Source organism: Ipomoea triloba, chromosome 15 (genome assembly GCF_003576645.1).
Source record: "Ipomoea triloba cultivar NCNSP0323 chromosome 15, ASM357664v1".
Classification (NCBI taxonomy): Eukaryota; Viridiplantae; Streptophyta; class Magnoliopsida; order Solanales; family Convolvulaceae; genus Ipomoea; species Ipomoea triloba.
Window position 1 is genome coordinate 10392183 of NC_044930.1, and position 13621 is coordinate 10405803.

Sequence of the window (13621 nt, forward strand, 5' to 3'; positions counted from 1 at the left end):
TTTTTAATTTTTTTTTTTTTTTTTTTTTTTTTTTTTTTTTTTTTTTTTTTTTTTTTTTTTGGGTTTGAGAAGTTCGTTTCGGCGGGTAGTGCATCTAAATTGATTAATGGTAGGGTAGAATCCTGTTCTGATCAGGAGGTATCTAACTACATATCATAATATCCGTGGCTATTAATCAACTTTATTAGCTCTACAGTTCTGTGCCAAAATCTTTTGTCTCATTTATTAGTACAAAAAGGTTTCAGTTTTGGAGTACTGTGGGATTGTCTTTCCTGGGTGAGCAAATCATACTGGGTTTCGTTCCTCTGTTGAGAGAAGTGTATTGGCCCTACCACACATTCTAAATACTTTGTTGGGGTCACAGCATTAAGGGCAAATTATACCATGGACCAGGGTTAGGGTCCACGGTCCACTTTGCGATGTGGACCTGGTTTAAAATGACATTCAGATTATGTTGTGTCTTTAATACACCTAATATGTTAATTGCAAAAACATGATTTTTGGACGATGGTCCACAATGCAAGGCGGACACTAGTTCATGGTATAACAATTGAGCATTAAGTTTACCTCATTCATTGATCAGATGATTGTGGTTGGTTGACTTAAATGATGCCTGGCAAATACACATTGTTTATGTACCACTAGTGATAACTTGACTGTCAGCTATGGTTTAACAATGTAATTGACATACAGAGGTTCCTAGTAATTGGAGAAACTTCAGAAATCATTAATCCCAATAGTTATAAAATTTAGCAGACATTGAAATTGGAGGCAAGTAGCATTCAGCCAGAATGGCGTTCAATAGACTAGTGAAATTTTCATCTAGGTTGTTCCAATTTTGCAGATACGTCTAGAATATGGTCTGCGATAATCATTGTTCATATTGAAATTTGACTGACAAATCTGGGGACTTCCATCTTCTATATGCATTTAAGGTTATGCCACTTTTTAAGTACACTTGGAATAGTTAAGAGGAAATCCTATGGGCATATGATTATGGCTTCTAGTGGTTTGACAGTTACATCTTTCACAGCAAGTATCGTAATAATATCCAAAGGGACATTAGTACTATCTTTTAAGAAACATTATCAACTATGGCAGAGTTTGCTGATTGCAAGAGCTTATTTGAACATACTTATATTCTCCCCTCTGTTTCCTTCTAGAATTTACTCAAAAAGTACTTGTTCTTGATGTTCAGCTGAATAATTTTGAACCTTTTGTTGTGGCAAAATGACAGCCACACTCAATGGTCGAGTATTCTTGATCTTTTTTTTTATTTAAATGTTTTTATATTTTATTCATTGTTTTGACTATTTTCACTGCTCCTTTTACATTATTTGCATTTAAATGGTTGTCAGGTCAAAGGTACAGCGTAGTTCTTCCTGAAAAATTGCACACTGGAAAGTGGGATGTATACAGGTCGAGTGTTTTTTTTTCCTACAGAAATTATAATATACATATCATCTTATTCCCTGTTTTCTGTATATTTATGGGTTTGATGGAACTGAGTCATGGCTGCAGATCTGTGCTCTCTCCGTTGAAGCTTGTAACTAGATTCCCTGATCACCCTGATATTGGTACTCTGCATGACAACTTTGTGTAAGAATTTCCTTATATACTTTGTAATAAATTTTCTCTTAATCTTTTTTCGTATGAGAATTCTCTCTTTTATTGGTTGGGGGTCGGCACATTCTCTTAATATCTACTTTCCTAATCCTTCTGAAGCAAAAATTCAGTTTCTCTTATTAGGGACCTGCCTTGGTTATCTTTCATTGGTATGTACTCTCCTTATGATAATTTCCCTTATAATAATTTCATGCAGGCATGCAGTTGAAACCTTTCAAGATTACAAATATTTGGGCACACGTATACGAGTAGATGGAACCATTGGAGAGTGAGTTTCCATTGCTTGAACATTTCTATGAATGTGGATGAATTTTATGAAGATACCAATAGGCAGTACTTGATTGTGCTTATCTTGTTTTTTAAAGATACAAATGGATGACATATGGAGAGGCTGGAACAGCTAGGTCAGCAATAGGTTCTGGGCTTCGTTTTTGTGGACTAGAACCAGTAAGTCATCCTATTGTTTAGCATCTTAATGTTTTTGGGTGGGGAGTTGGTTTAATTTTCTCATTACTACACATCATTATCAGAGATACTGGTTTTATGTATTTCTAATATACTAGCATGTTTCTTAGTATATATTCTATGTTTCTTGATGTAGTCGTTCATTGATTTGAAAGGTGATTCTGCTTTTAGTCATTCTTTTCAACAAATTTTATATAGATATATTGACTTTGAACTTTGGATTTCTAATGGACCAGGGAGCTCGTGTGGGAATTTATTTCATAAATATGCCTGAATGGCTCATTGTGGACCATGCCTGCTCAGCATATTCATTTATCTCTGTCCCTTTATATGACACTCTTGGTGTGTAGGTGCGCATTTACATAAATCTTTCCTTGTCTTGTAAAGGTTCTTAAAGTTGTGAATTTTGTATATGTAGGTCCTGATGCTGTTAAGTATATTGCCAACCATGCCAATATAGAGGCCATCTTCTGTGTGCCAAATACCCTGAATACTGTGAGTTTGTTATTTATTTATTTTATTTATTTTTTATGTAGGTCCTTAATTTCTCATGCGGTGTTAGGTACACCCCATTATGATAAATAAGCCATGTTCAGTAATTAGATACTCTGCTACAATGATATAGAATTTCCTGTAGTTATCAATCAATCAATAAAATAAATGTTGCATGCAAAGGTCTGTACAGTTCATATCAGAAGTTCTTTCATTTATACTTAACAAAATTTTGGTGGAAAAATAAACTTATGCTTGGGAAGAGAATCAGAGTTTATAGCCTCTCAAGAGACTCTGCATTAAGATGAAGCATGATACTGGATAAAAAAGACTAACACACATAGCTCTCAAGTTTAGCTGCATATCTAAACATGTTCTGTGAAAAGAATCATCTATTTCATATGGGGTACCAGGGAAGCATTGTCCCTATAAGTATAAGGAATAAGGATGACTCATAGGAAACATAACTGTCCCTCTTAAGTATAAGGAATACGGATGACTCTCATAGGAAACATAATTGTGTTATTTGAAACCATGGGCTTCAGTATCCTGAAAAAACCACCGACTTTGATTTGCTGAAAATCTTCACATTGAAATATGGTTTTGTGATACTTATATATATATGTATATTGTATAATACTCGTTTCCTCAAATTTCAGTTGTTGAGCTTCTTGTCGGAGATTCCTTGTGTGCGTGTCATAGTGGTATGTGGTTCTCATACTTTTTGAACTCTGTTCTGCCATATTATTAAAGATGCTTGATCAATTTTTTCACGAGTTATTCATTTTGCTGTCCTCATTATCATAGGTAGTGGGAGGGATAGATGAACATCTCCCTTCTCTTCCATCGGGAACTGGAATTAAGCTATTATCATATTCAAAGCTACTTACTCAGGTATATTGAATTAAACTTTCTCAATATACTATGGATAGTGGTTCAGCATTGGACAATAAAAACTGTCTACCATTGACTGTTGTTGCTCTTAGGTCATTTGCAGCATGCCAGCATATGCAAGTCTTTTACTGAAATTAGTTAGTAGATTTTAAAACATGCTGCTGAATTACTATTTGACAACAAAAAGAGAGAATAAAAAGTTCAACAAACTAATGACACACAACATCCTTTTTAACATGAGCAACTTTGTATAACGGATCTTAGCTTTCCGTCAAGGACTAGAGATCATAGTCATATGTGAGGATTCATTCAGATCCATGATCTCATGAATCTGATCTCCTTGCCTTTTGCAGTAGGCAGTAGCAACCAGGCTTTTTTTAGTTTGTTTGTTATGGACTAATAACTTCACAAGACTGCCTGCTTGTCTTTGGTTTGTGAACTTCAGAATATTTGCGTTTGGTTAGGAATATTATGTTAGAAATTCTAGTCATGTTATGTTGCACTTTTTTTCTAGGGTCGGGCCAATATTCAGCCGTTTCACCCTCCCAAGCCCGAAGATATTGCTACCATATGCTATACAAGTGGTACAACAGGGACACCGAAGGTTGAACTTATGAATTAAGTTTCATGTCCTCTATCAGGCTCTCTTTCCAACTGCCTTGGTAACTCTATTTTATAAATCTAATGAATTGTATAAATCTAATAATACAGGGTGTTGTATTATCACACGCAAACTTGATTGCAAGTGTGGCAGGGATGACCCTTTCAATCAAGTTCTATCCCTCGGACATGTGAGTTTATGGTTAAAATTATCAATTTTTCATGTTTAATTTTTTTTTAAGGATTATACTGATATTAACAGAAGTATATTAAATTATTAACGCTCCATGGAGGTGCGAACCATTTGGGGGAAAGAAAAAACTAATGACTTCCTTTGCTGTATGTTCATGTTTACATTTTTGGCTTGCCTATCTACTGACTTTTCCCCTCTTAACAGATACATATCCTATCTACCTCTGGCACATATCTATGAACGAGCTAATCAAATTACGTCAGCATATTATGGAGTTGCTGTTGGGTTCTATCAGGGGGTAGGTCAATTAACTTGACATAATTTTGCTCACCCTTGCTTTTTTGGTGTTGCATTTTTTATTTTACTGTTCTATCTGTTGTTTCGGACAAGTACATTCTTCAAAAATAGAAATAAAGGATTTACTTTCTTTCAGAAAGTATTTACATTTATTAAGAATATCACTTTCTATGGAAAGGTAACATAGGCAGTTATGCACTGGAGGTTGCCTGAATTTGTTTGTCACTTCTTTCATATTGAAGGCATGGTTAGTTGTCTATACTTTGATAGCATGTGCATTTCTTTCTTGGCCTCATATAGTTCTCCCATAGTCTCATGTACACTGTTGTGATCATTCTGGTCTCTGGAGATATTTGGTCTTACCCTTGCAGGAAATCTAAACCAGGCTGCCAGCAACATAAATGAGTTATACTGGCATATTTTCAACCAGTGACACCTAAAGATCATTTTGTGCTTTGCATAGTTCTCTGAACCAAACTTTTCACACTGAAATCCCTTGGTTTGCAGGACAATCTGAAATTGATGGACGATTTGGCAGCTCTTAGACCTACAATTTTTTGCAGTGTCCCTCGCCTTTACAACAGAATATATGCTGGGTAATGATGGTGAAATGATTATTAGTAACTTTGTATGCATCTTTCTGAAATGCCCTCTGATATCTATTTGATTTGCTGGCCATAGGATCATAAATGCTGTGAAAACTTCTGGAGCACTAAGGGAAAGACTGTTTAATGCTGCTTACAACTCCAAAAAGCAAGCTATCATGAATGGTGAGTATTATATTGCACTTAGCAATAAATCTTATTCCATTGACTTTCCCTTTGTCAGTATGATCCCAATGTAGTTGCTATGCTGACTGTAGGGTTATAGTTCCTAAATTCCAATTGGTTGTCACCCCCTTTGGCCCTTTCACAAATAGGCTATGCTGACAGTATAGCGTTTACATCCCAACTTTTGTGAGTTTATTATTCCTGAAGTACTTTCCGGTACTGAGTTTGAGATACTGCAAAAATTTCCCTCCACATTTGAGGCCAGTTGGAACAGAGTGAAAATGGGTCATTGTTTTGTTTCGTTTGTGAGGCTTTAGGCCTGGCTATAGTTTAATAAAATTCACTTGGCCAAAAAGAAAAGAGTAGGGATGTACCAAAATCTGTATGTAGATCTAAAATTCCAATCGCCACTGCTGGAAACTTGTTGGACTCACCTAAAGGTCAAACTTGGAGTATATACAAATTTTATTGAATTCTACTTTCCTTTTTGTGCGCAACCAGAGGACAATTAGATACAATTATTAACATTCCTTTTAACAACATGATCAGCAGAATTGTTTTTGTTTTTACAATAATCAATTGTTTTTGATCAAATTTTTAAAATCAAATGTTTATGATTTTATTTTTTAAAAGTTCAGGAATAATGAGTACTTTTTAGCCTATTTTTACTGCTCTTCTGCTTCAAAGTCCCCATAATAGCGCTCAGGCTTGTTTGGGCAAGAAAAGTGAACAAAGCGTTGGTAGCTTTCATAGTAGTAGATCCTGTAAAGTAAACATATGCTGTGGCCTAAATTTATGCTTATTCATTTGCTCTATTCAGGTAGAAAGCCATCACCCATGTGGGATAGATTAGTGTTCAATAAGATAAAGGACAAACTTGGAGGTCGGGTTCGTCTTATGACTTCAGGTGCCTCACCATTATCTCCTGATGTCATGGAGTTCTTGAGGGTGTAAGTTCATTGTGCTTCTGTCACTATAAATTTGATTTTAGTATAAAGTGAATTTATAACATTGAGGAGTAGTTCTGTAATAAGTGCTTCCAACTTGCAGATGTTTTGGCTGTCAAGTTACTGAAGGGTATGGCATGACTGAGACTTCGTGTGTTATTAGCACTATGGATGAAGGTGACACCTTAACTGGCCACGTTGGTTCTCCAAATCCAGCATGTGGTAAGTTGCTGGCTTTTTATGACTAGGAAAGAGTAATATGGTCACATTTTTTTTAATAACTTTGTTCTTTTCCATTTGAATTATAAGCTTTAATGCTCAACAGTTAATTTAACTGACACAAATACATGTAGACCTTAAACTCTACAGATTCATCAATTGTCTACAACTTGCCCATAAGGAAGATGTAGAATATAGAAATAACTATGTGAGCTAGTAAACTCTTTGATTTATGTTACCTGAGTTGACACTTTAATGCACTTTCAGAAATCAAGCTTGTTGATGTTCCGGAGATGAATTACACATCTATGGATCAACCTCATCCTCGTGGAGAGATTTGTGTCAGGGGCCCCATTGTTTTCAAAGGCTATTACAAAGATGAAGTGCAAACGTATACACCTTTTCATTGCTATATGTTTAGAATGTTTTGGACGAATTTGTTGAGGGAGGCCTTGTCTAACATTCTTAATTGACAGGAGAGAGGTAGTTGACGAAGACGGTTGGCTATATACTGGAGATATTGGATTGTGGTTACCTGGAGGTCGCTTGAAGATTATCGACAGGTAGAAATCATCTTCCATCATAATGAGTTTGATGGCTTGTATGCATCTGTTTACTATGTGGCACATGAGATATATATACTGATCAAAACGGATAATGGTTGAATTGTTGAAAAATTATGGATTTAGGAATTCATAAAATACCATTTTAGTTTGGTGATGTGAATGCTCGGTTCTTGTGGTTTACAGGAAAAAGAACATATTTAAGTTGGCTCAGGGTGAATACATAGCTCCGGAGAAAATTGAGAATGTTTATGCCAAGTGCAAATTTGTTGCACAATGCTTTGTATACGGTAAAAATAAAACTGGATTTTGTGCATTGGAGTATTTGTACAGTGGCGTCTACTCACTTGTTTAATGTGTTCAGGTGATAGCTTGAATTCGTCTCTAGTATCTATAGTTTGTATAGATCCAGATGTGTTGAAGGACTGGGCTTCATCTGAGGGTATTAAGGTAGCCTATTTATATCCCTCCTAGTATTGAAACTTGAAAGGCAACCCTTTGGTCTATGTTTGAATTGAGATGATGTTTGGATAACAGTATGAAAGTTTGCAACAATTATGCAATGATCCAAGAACCAGAGCTGCGGTTCTAGCAGACATGGATGCCATAGGAAGGGAAGCTCAGGTACACTATTGCTTGTAACCTACCTCTAAGCCTTATGTTTAAATCTGATTCTCAATTTCCTTCATGCCCGGCCTCTTCTTATTTCGATACAGTTGAGAGGCTTTGAATTCGCAAAAGCTGTCACCTTAGTGGTCGAGCCTTTCACAGTCGAGAACGGTCTTCTTACACCCACATTCAAGGTGAGTTTCTTCTCCTATGCCCTAACAACTCATTGCAGATAAATTTGAGCAATTGTTAATCCTTTCCCATCTTTGTTCAGTTTAGTTTCTCTATTTTAAAAATTGGTATAGTTAAGGATAAGAGCTTAACACCATTAGACCAAACAATTTACTATACTGTCATGTCATGGCATCTTAAAATTTAAATAAACTTAAACATTAATGGGTGTTTGGTAGAGAGGATTAGAGGAATTGCAATTCTTTTCCTACTTAATTTTAAAATGTGAAAATTTTCTAAGTTTGGTTGGGAGAAATTGAAATTCTATGGAATTACATTCCTCGAATTTGAGGATTGCAATTCCATAATACATGGGAATTGCAATTACACGTGTACTTTGGTCTTTATACTAATTATTTCTTTTCAATTCTCATATATACCAAGCACTATAATTTAAATTCTCAGTAATTCTATTCCTGCCCACCAAACAATAGAACTTGAATTCCTACGTTATTCTCACCTTATGCCTTTCCCGAATTACAATTTATTTCTTTCCTAATTCCCTCCTTGTAATTAAACAACTTGTAAAAGAACATAAATAAAAGTCATAACCTACATTGGTTGGTCTTGGCCATCCTTCTCTACACCAACATGTGAATTTGATAGTACGGTAGAAAAGTGCCAACCAAACCTTACTTTAAAATATTGGGTTAATTTAAATGAATTCTGAGAAGCATAAATCCGATATCTGCTACCCACTAACTAATCTGTTAATCACTAATTACTGATTCTCAAACAAGGCAGATGAGTAGATCATAATTCATAACCAATTCTGTTATTGTTTTTGTATATTGTAGGTGAAGAGGCCACAGGCAAAAGCATACTTTGCTCGAGCAATATCTGAAATGTACAATGAGCTGTCAAGATCCGATCCTGAGCAGAAAGTTCTATAATCACCAAACAGTGCTTCAGGTTTACCTCTTATATTTTAATATATATAAACTAGTTACTCCAACCTAATTGTTGTATTTGCAACTTGCAACCAAACAGCATTTTATTTTTATTTTTATTTTTATTTCTATTTCTATAGCCATGTGTATGGCTGTACCATTTTCGAAGAAGAAAAATAGTGTTATAGTCAAGGTGATGGTTTTAATAATTCTAGCCTCCAATCAGTAATTTCCCTCCCTGAATATAGAAATTTTATTTTTATTTTTATTTTTTGGGCTCAATGTTTAGTATTATTTATGTCCGTATTGTTATTGCTGAGTTGTTTGTACCTTATGTTCTCAGTATTGTACATCTTTGTTTTTATGACAAAATTGTCCCAGCATATTCTGTTTATGTTAAATGCCCAAGCATATTCTGTTAATATTATTAAGGAATAATGTTCAAATTGGCCACTGAACGTAATTTGAAAGTGCAATTAGGCCATTGAACGAAAAAAAAGTGTAATTAAGTCACTGAACAATTCAAATGCATGCAATTTCATCTGATAGCGGGTTACCTTCTATTTCATCAGGTTGTTTGCTTACATGGATGGTTATGTAACATTTTAAAATAAATTTTTAATAAGAAATATGAAAAATTTAAAATTAAAAAAAAATGTTTTTTAATATTAATATTTTTAATATTAATATTTTTAATATTTTAATATTTTCTTTCAAAAAATATTTTTAATTAATTTTTGTTTTTAAAGTTTATTACTTAATAAATATAAAAATTAAAAATTAAAAATTATTAATTTTTTAATATTTGTTAATATTAATATTTTTCAATATTTTACTTAATTTTTTAAATATTTTTAATTTTAAAGTTTATTATTAAAAAAATATTTTAAAATGTCAACTCATTATCCATGTAAGCAGGCAACCTGATGAAATGGAAGGGAACCTGCTATCAAGTGAAATTGCGTGCATTTGGAGTATTCAATGGCCTAATTGCACATTTTTTTCATTCAGTGGCTTAATTGCACTTTCAGGCTACGTTTAGTGGCCAATTTGAACCTTATTCCTATTATTAATTGTGGTTGGCAATTGCTTAATAGCGTAAGATTGAGTCCACGTTTCATCTTTCATCTTCCGGCAATTGTTATCGCGTAATCACGTAAGAAGATATGGTAATTCCTTCAACATATCCCATGCAATTTAATATTAAATTATTATATCGAAACGTGGATAAGTTGAAAACCTAAATTGAAACTAAATAGGTTAGTGAAGCATTTTCACAATGAATGATAGACAGGATATTATTATTACTTTTAAACATTTACCAAACTTTTAATCAAACTATACCAACTACAATGGCACAAAAGGTGATATTATTTTATTCATATTGAAAGAGTGATAGATCCCCATATCACGCCGCATTTGAATAATAAATAAATAATATATATATATATATATATATATATATATATATACACTTTTGATGTCATGTGAGATTCGTAATTTCGAACATTGAGGAATTAAGATTTTCTTTGTTAAAAAAGAACACAAGGAGCGAATTAGTTTGGTGTAAGAACGAAAATATGTTAGGAACATTGTAAAATTTGATTTTAATTTGATGGTACCAAATGCATTAGAACCTTCGTGAATTTACTTGCCAGGTGGTATATAAATTATCCTGGAGGCATTCCTTTTTATCCTCTGAATCTATCCAAGGACCCTATGGCATTTGAAGATATAAAAGGTGAAAGAAATTAAAAATGGGCGGTTAACTATGGTTTCTTGGTTAGGCACTTAGGCTTTTACACTCAAGCAGGTGTTACAGGTAAATGCCCTTTGCAGAACCTCTTGGAACACAGCTCAGACACCTTCCATAGTAACTTGATTTCTCTTTACAATTACCATAGAGAATTTTGTCCTTTTAGGCATGCTATGCATCTATTGTGCTTTGATCGAGTTAGTTCTCTGTAAATACTATAGGATCTTGTCAGATCTATATGTGAATATCCAGCTTTCTCAGATACTAGTAGCTGTGCTACAATGAAGCAGGTTTTAGGCATATATATGAAATCGGAAATCTATAACCTTTTGCATCTTTTGTGTACATACTACAGGATTGAGACAATCGTCCCAACATATAATGCTGTTCTAGCATCTATTTGTGGATACATAAAGTTGGGTAAAGCTAGAAGGGCAAGAACCTTATTTGAAGATCGAGATGCCTCACAAAAATTTTTGATTTTTGGCCGGACAACTATAATTTCTGGTATGGGGATGCATTATTAGATGTTTTTAGGAGGATGCAGATTGTATGAAACCAGATTGGATAAGTTTAGTTGGAGACTATTCTCGACTGACATTTAACAGGTGCAAATTTAGAAAAATTAAATTAGTAAACCTACCTACAAGTATATTTATGGATATCAATCTAAATATTTTTAAGACATGCATGAATATTATATCATTTTAATTAAAGGAGAAAAGCATGAAAGGTACAAATTAAACTAAAATTTATATTCCAAATTAAAACTTCTTTAAAATCAATCATTCATTATTACAAGTTTCATTAATTAGAAATACTAGGAAGTTTGAGAGAAGCTTCATGAATTAGAAATATTAGGAAGTTTAGTCCAAATACATTGAACTATTCCTCTTGTATTATAATAGTCTTTACTTGAAAAACTTTGTGGGAAATTGCGCCACTTCTTTGTTGCAAGGCAATAAAATACTCCTTTGCCATCATAAAATTTTGGAAAATATATCTTGTTACTAGTTCCTCGAACAGTTGCTTCTCGTGACAAGGATATCCTGGGAGAAACGTAAAAGGTTTTTCCTTTCAAATTCTCAACCTTTTGCCAAACCATTTTAGAATCAAGCTTCAAAACCCGAACTTCCCCTTCTTCAAGTGTTGCCACACACATGAGATCTCCATCGCTTTCCAGAAGGAACCGATCTCGAAATTTTATAAATTGTTGTCGATGTGACTTACCGATGATATTCCAAGAAAAGTAGTCCCCTTTCGGATAGTGGAGCTTCCCTAGATTTCCAGAATCCCCCAAAATATATATATGGCCGTTGCGAATAACAGGGGTGCAACTAGAAGCTATAAAATCTATAGGATTTTCTAATTGTGAGTGAATTGACCATGAATTTTCACCCAAATTTAATACTCCTATAGTAATAAATTCTTGTAAATTACTAAGTATACCAACAATTTGACACTTAGGCGAAGTTGGTGGTTCAGAAAAACACACCAATGAAAATGGTCTATCTGGTGTATCTGGTAAGTCTATTGTAACCTTACTTGAGGGGTTGAAGAGGAAATAAGATGCAGCGCCTTTACCAAGAAGCAACCAACCATGATTTGCATAAAGAAGTTCAACTTCACCAATATCATCATCCAATAATTGAGGAATGTTAAGTGAATAGTTGAGATTGCGGGTTGGATCATAAAAATTGAACAAACGAGTTTTTTTGTTCAAGTACATTAGATGCAGATCTTCGAACGAATCTATATCACATGATGATGCATGTTCGAGTGAGATTGGCAACAAGGGACGAGGCAATGGTGTAATTGACTTCCAAGATCTACATACCGATTGAAAAGTATAATAATCTCCAATAGCAGCTAAACGTGTGAGAATACATGATAAGAGCTCCTTGTTTAGATCTGACCATTCCCTTTGTGTACCAGCTTTATCAATGCTAATTATGCTATTGTTACTCATCTTTTTTCTATATATTAAAAAGGAATTACCTTAGGAGGATACCGCTAATTATTTATGCGCTTCTATCTTTGAGCAAACTTTGCATGCAATACTCTGAAACAAAAATCTCTCAATATAATTCCTCTATATGTAACAACTAATGAGATTGTTTCCATGCAGGATTAGGATTCTTTAAATTTGCCATGCTTAAGGATTAGAAAACGCAAACTACACTCCAAATACTATTATGTTTAGGATTTAAAATCTCAAAAAATAAAAAAATAAAAAAAACTCAAATTATATTTCAAATACTGTACTGTGAACCCTAGATGAAATACTTCAAATCTAATATAGTTTGTCAACATGCAATCATGCAACGTAACTCAGTGTTAAAACATTTTGATACGTTAAAAATTTTAAATTTTGAAATTGATTTTTGAATTTTATGTTAATCATTTAATTTTAAATATCAATAACTAGCAATTTTCTAAATCATGTTATGTTTGCCTCAGCTCCCACATATTCAAAGAACACAAAAGGCCTCATTCATACCAATTATTTTTTTTTTGAAAACCATTCCACTACTACAGAAACAACATACAACGTTGGACATATAACGTCGGTTTTTTTGAAAAACCGACATTAAAAGTTAAATAATAACATACGACGTCGGTTAATTAAATAACCGATGCCGTATGTCTTACACGAAAATAAATAAAAAAAGAAAATAACATACGACGTCGGTTAATTAAATAACCGATGCCGTATGTCTTACCCGAAAAAAAAAAATGAAAATAACATACGACATCGGTTATTTAGCCGTATGTCTTACGCAAAAAAAAAAATTAAAAAAAAAATACCATACGGCATCGGTTAATTAAATAACCGACGCCGTATGTATTTAATTTTTAAAAAGATTTTTTTAAATCATATACAACGTCGATTAGGTATAAAACCGACGTCGTATATAGTTTAATTTAATTTAATTTTTTGAAATGATTAAAGCTTTAATAAGAATTTAAAAAAAAAAAATCTGACAAGATAGACGTCGGTTTTATGACTACCAACGCCTACATCCTCCTTTCTTCTTCATCTCTCCGCCGGACAGCAGCACAGCCGCA

At 33.7% G+C, this 13621-nt stretch overlaps 1 protein-coding gene across 1 annotated transcript in view; it reads left to right on the forward strand.

The window, feature by feature from the left end:
- The window catches only part of LOC116007172 (long chain acyl-CoA synthetase 6, peroxisomal-like), a 10465-nt gene extending 1426 nt beyond the window's left edge, over positions 1 to 9039 (forward strand). Inside the window, exons 3-24 of the mRNA XM_031247778.1 lie at positions 1359 to 1419; positions 1522 to 1599; positions 1823 to 1894; positions 1992 to 2073; positions 2328 to 2433; positions 2510 to 2586; positions 3243 to 3287; positions 3391 to 3477; positions 3992 to 4081; positions 4189 to 4268; positions 4475 to 4568; positions 5075 to 5163; positions 5249 to 5337; positions 6158 to 6287; positions 6388 to 6506; positions 6771 to 6894; positions 6980 to 7066; positions 7253 to 7356; positions 7431 to 7516; positions 7604 to 7690; positions 7783 to 7869; positions 8704 to 9039. Of these exons, the coding sequence (XP_031103638.1) occupies positions 1359 to 1419; positions 1522 to 1599; positions 1823 to 1894; positions 1992 to 2073; positions 2328 to 2433; positions 2510 to 2586; positions 3243 to 3287; positions 3391 to 3477; positions 3992 to 4081; positions 4189 to 4268; positions 4475 to 4568; positions 5075 to 5163; positions 5249 to 5337; positions 6158 to 6287; positions 6388 to 6506; positions 6771 to 6894; positions 6980 to 7066; positions 7253 to 7356; positions 7431 to 7516; positions 7604 to 7690; positions 7783 to 7869; positions 8704 to 8799 (1970 nt within the window). The 3' untranslated portion in view covers positions 8800 to 9039. The remainder of the gene's footprint in view (positions 1 to 1358; positions 1420 to 1521; positions 1600 to 1822; positions 1895 to 1991; positions 2074 to 2327; positions 2434 to 2509; positions 2587 to 3242; positions 3288 to 3390; positions 3478 to 3991; positions 4082 to 4188; positions 4269 to 4474; positions 4569 to 5074; positions 5164 to 5248; positions 5338 to 6157; positions 6288 to 6387; positions 6507 to 6770; positions 6895 to 6979; positions 7067 to 7252; positions 7357 to 7430; positions 7517 to 7603; positions 7691 to 7782; positions 7870 to 8703) is intronic.
- Positions 9040 to 13621: the final 4582 nt, after the last annotated feature.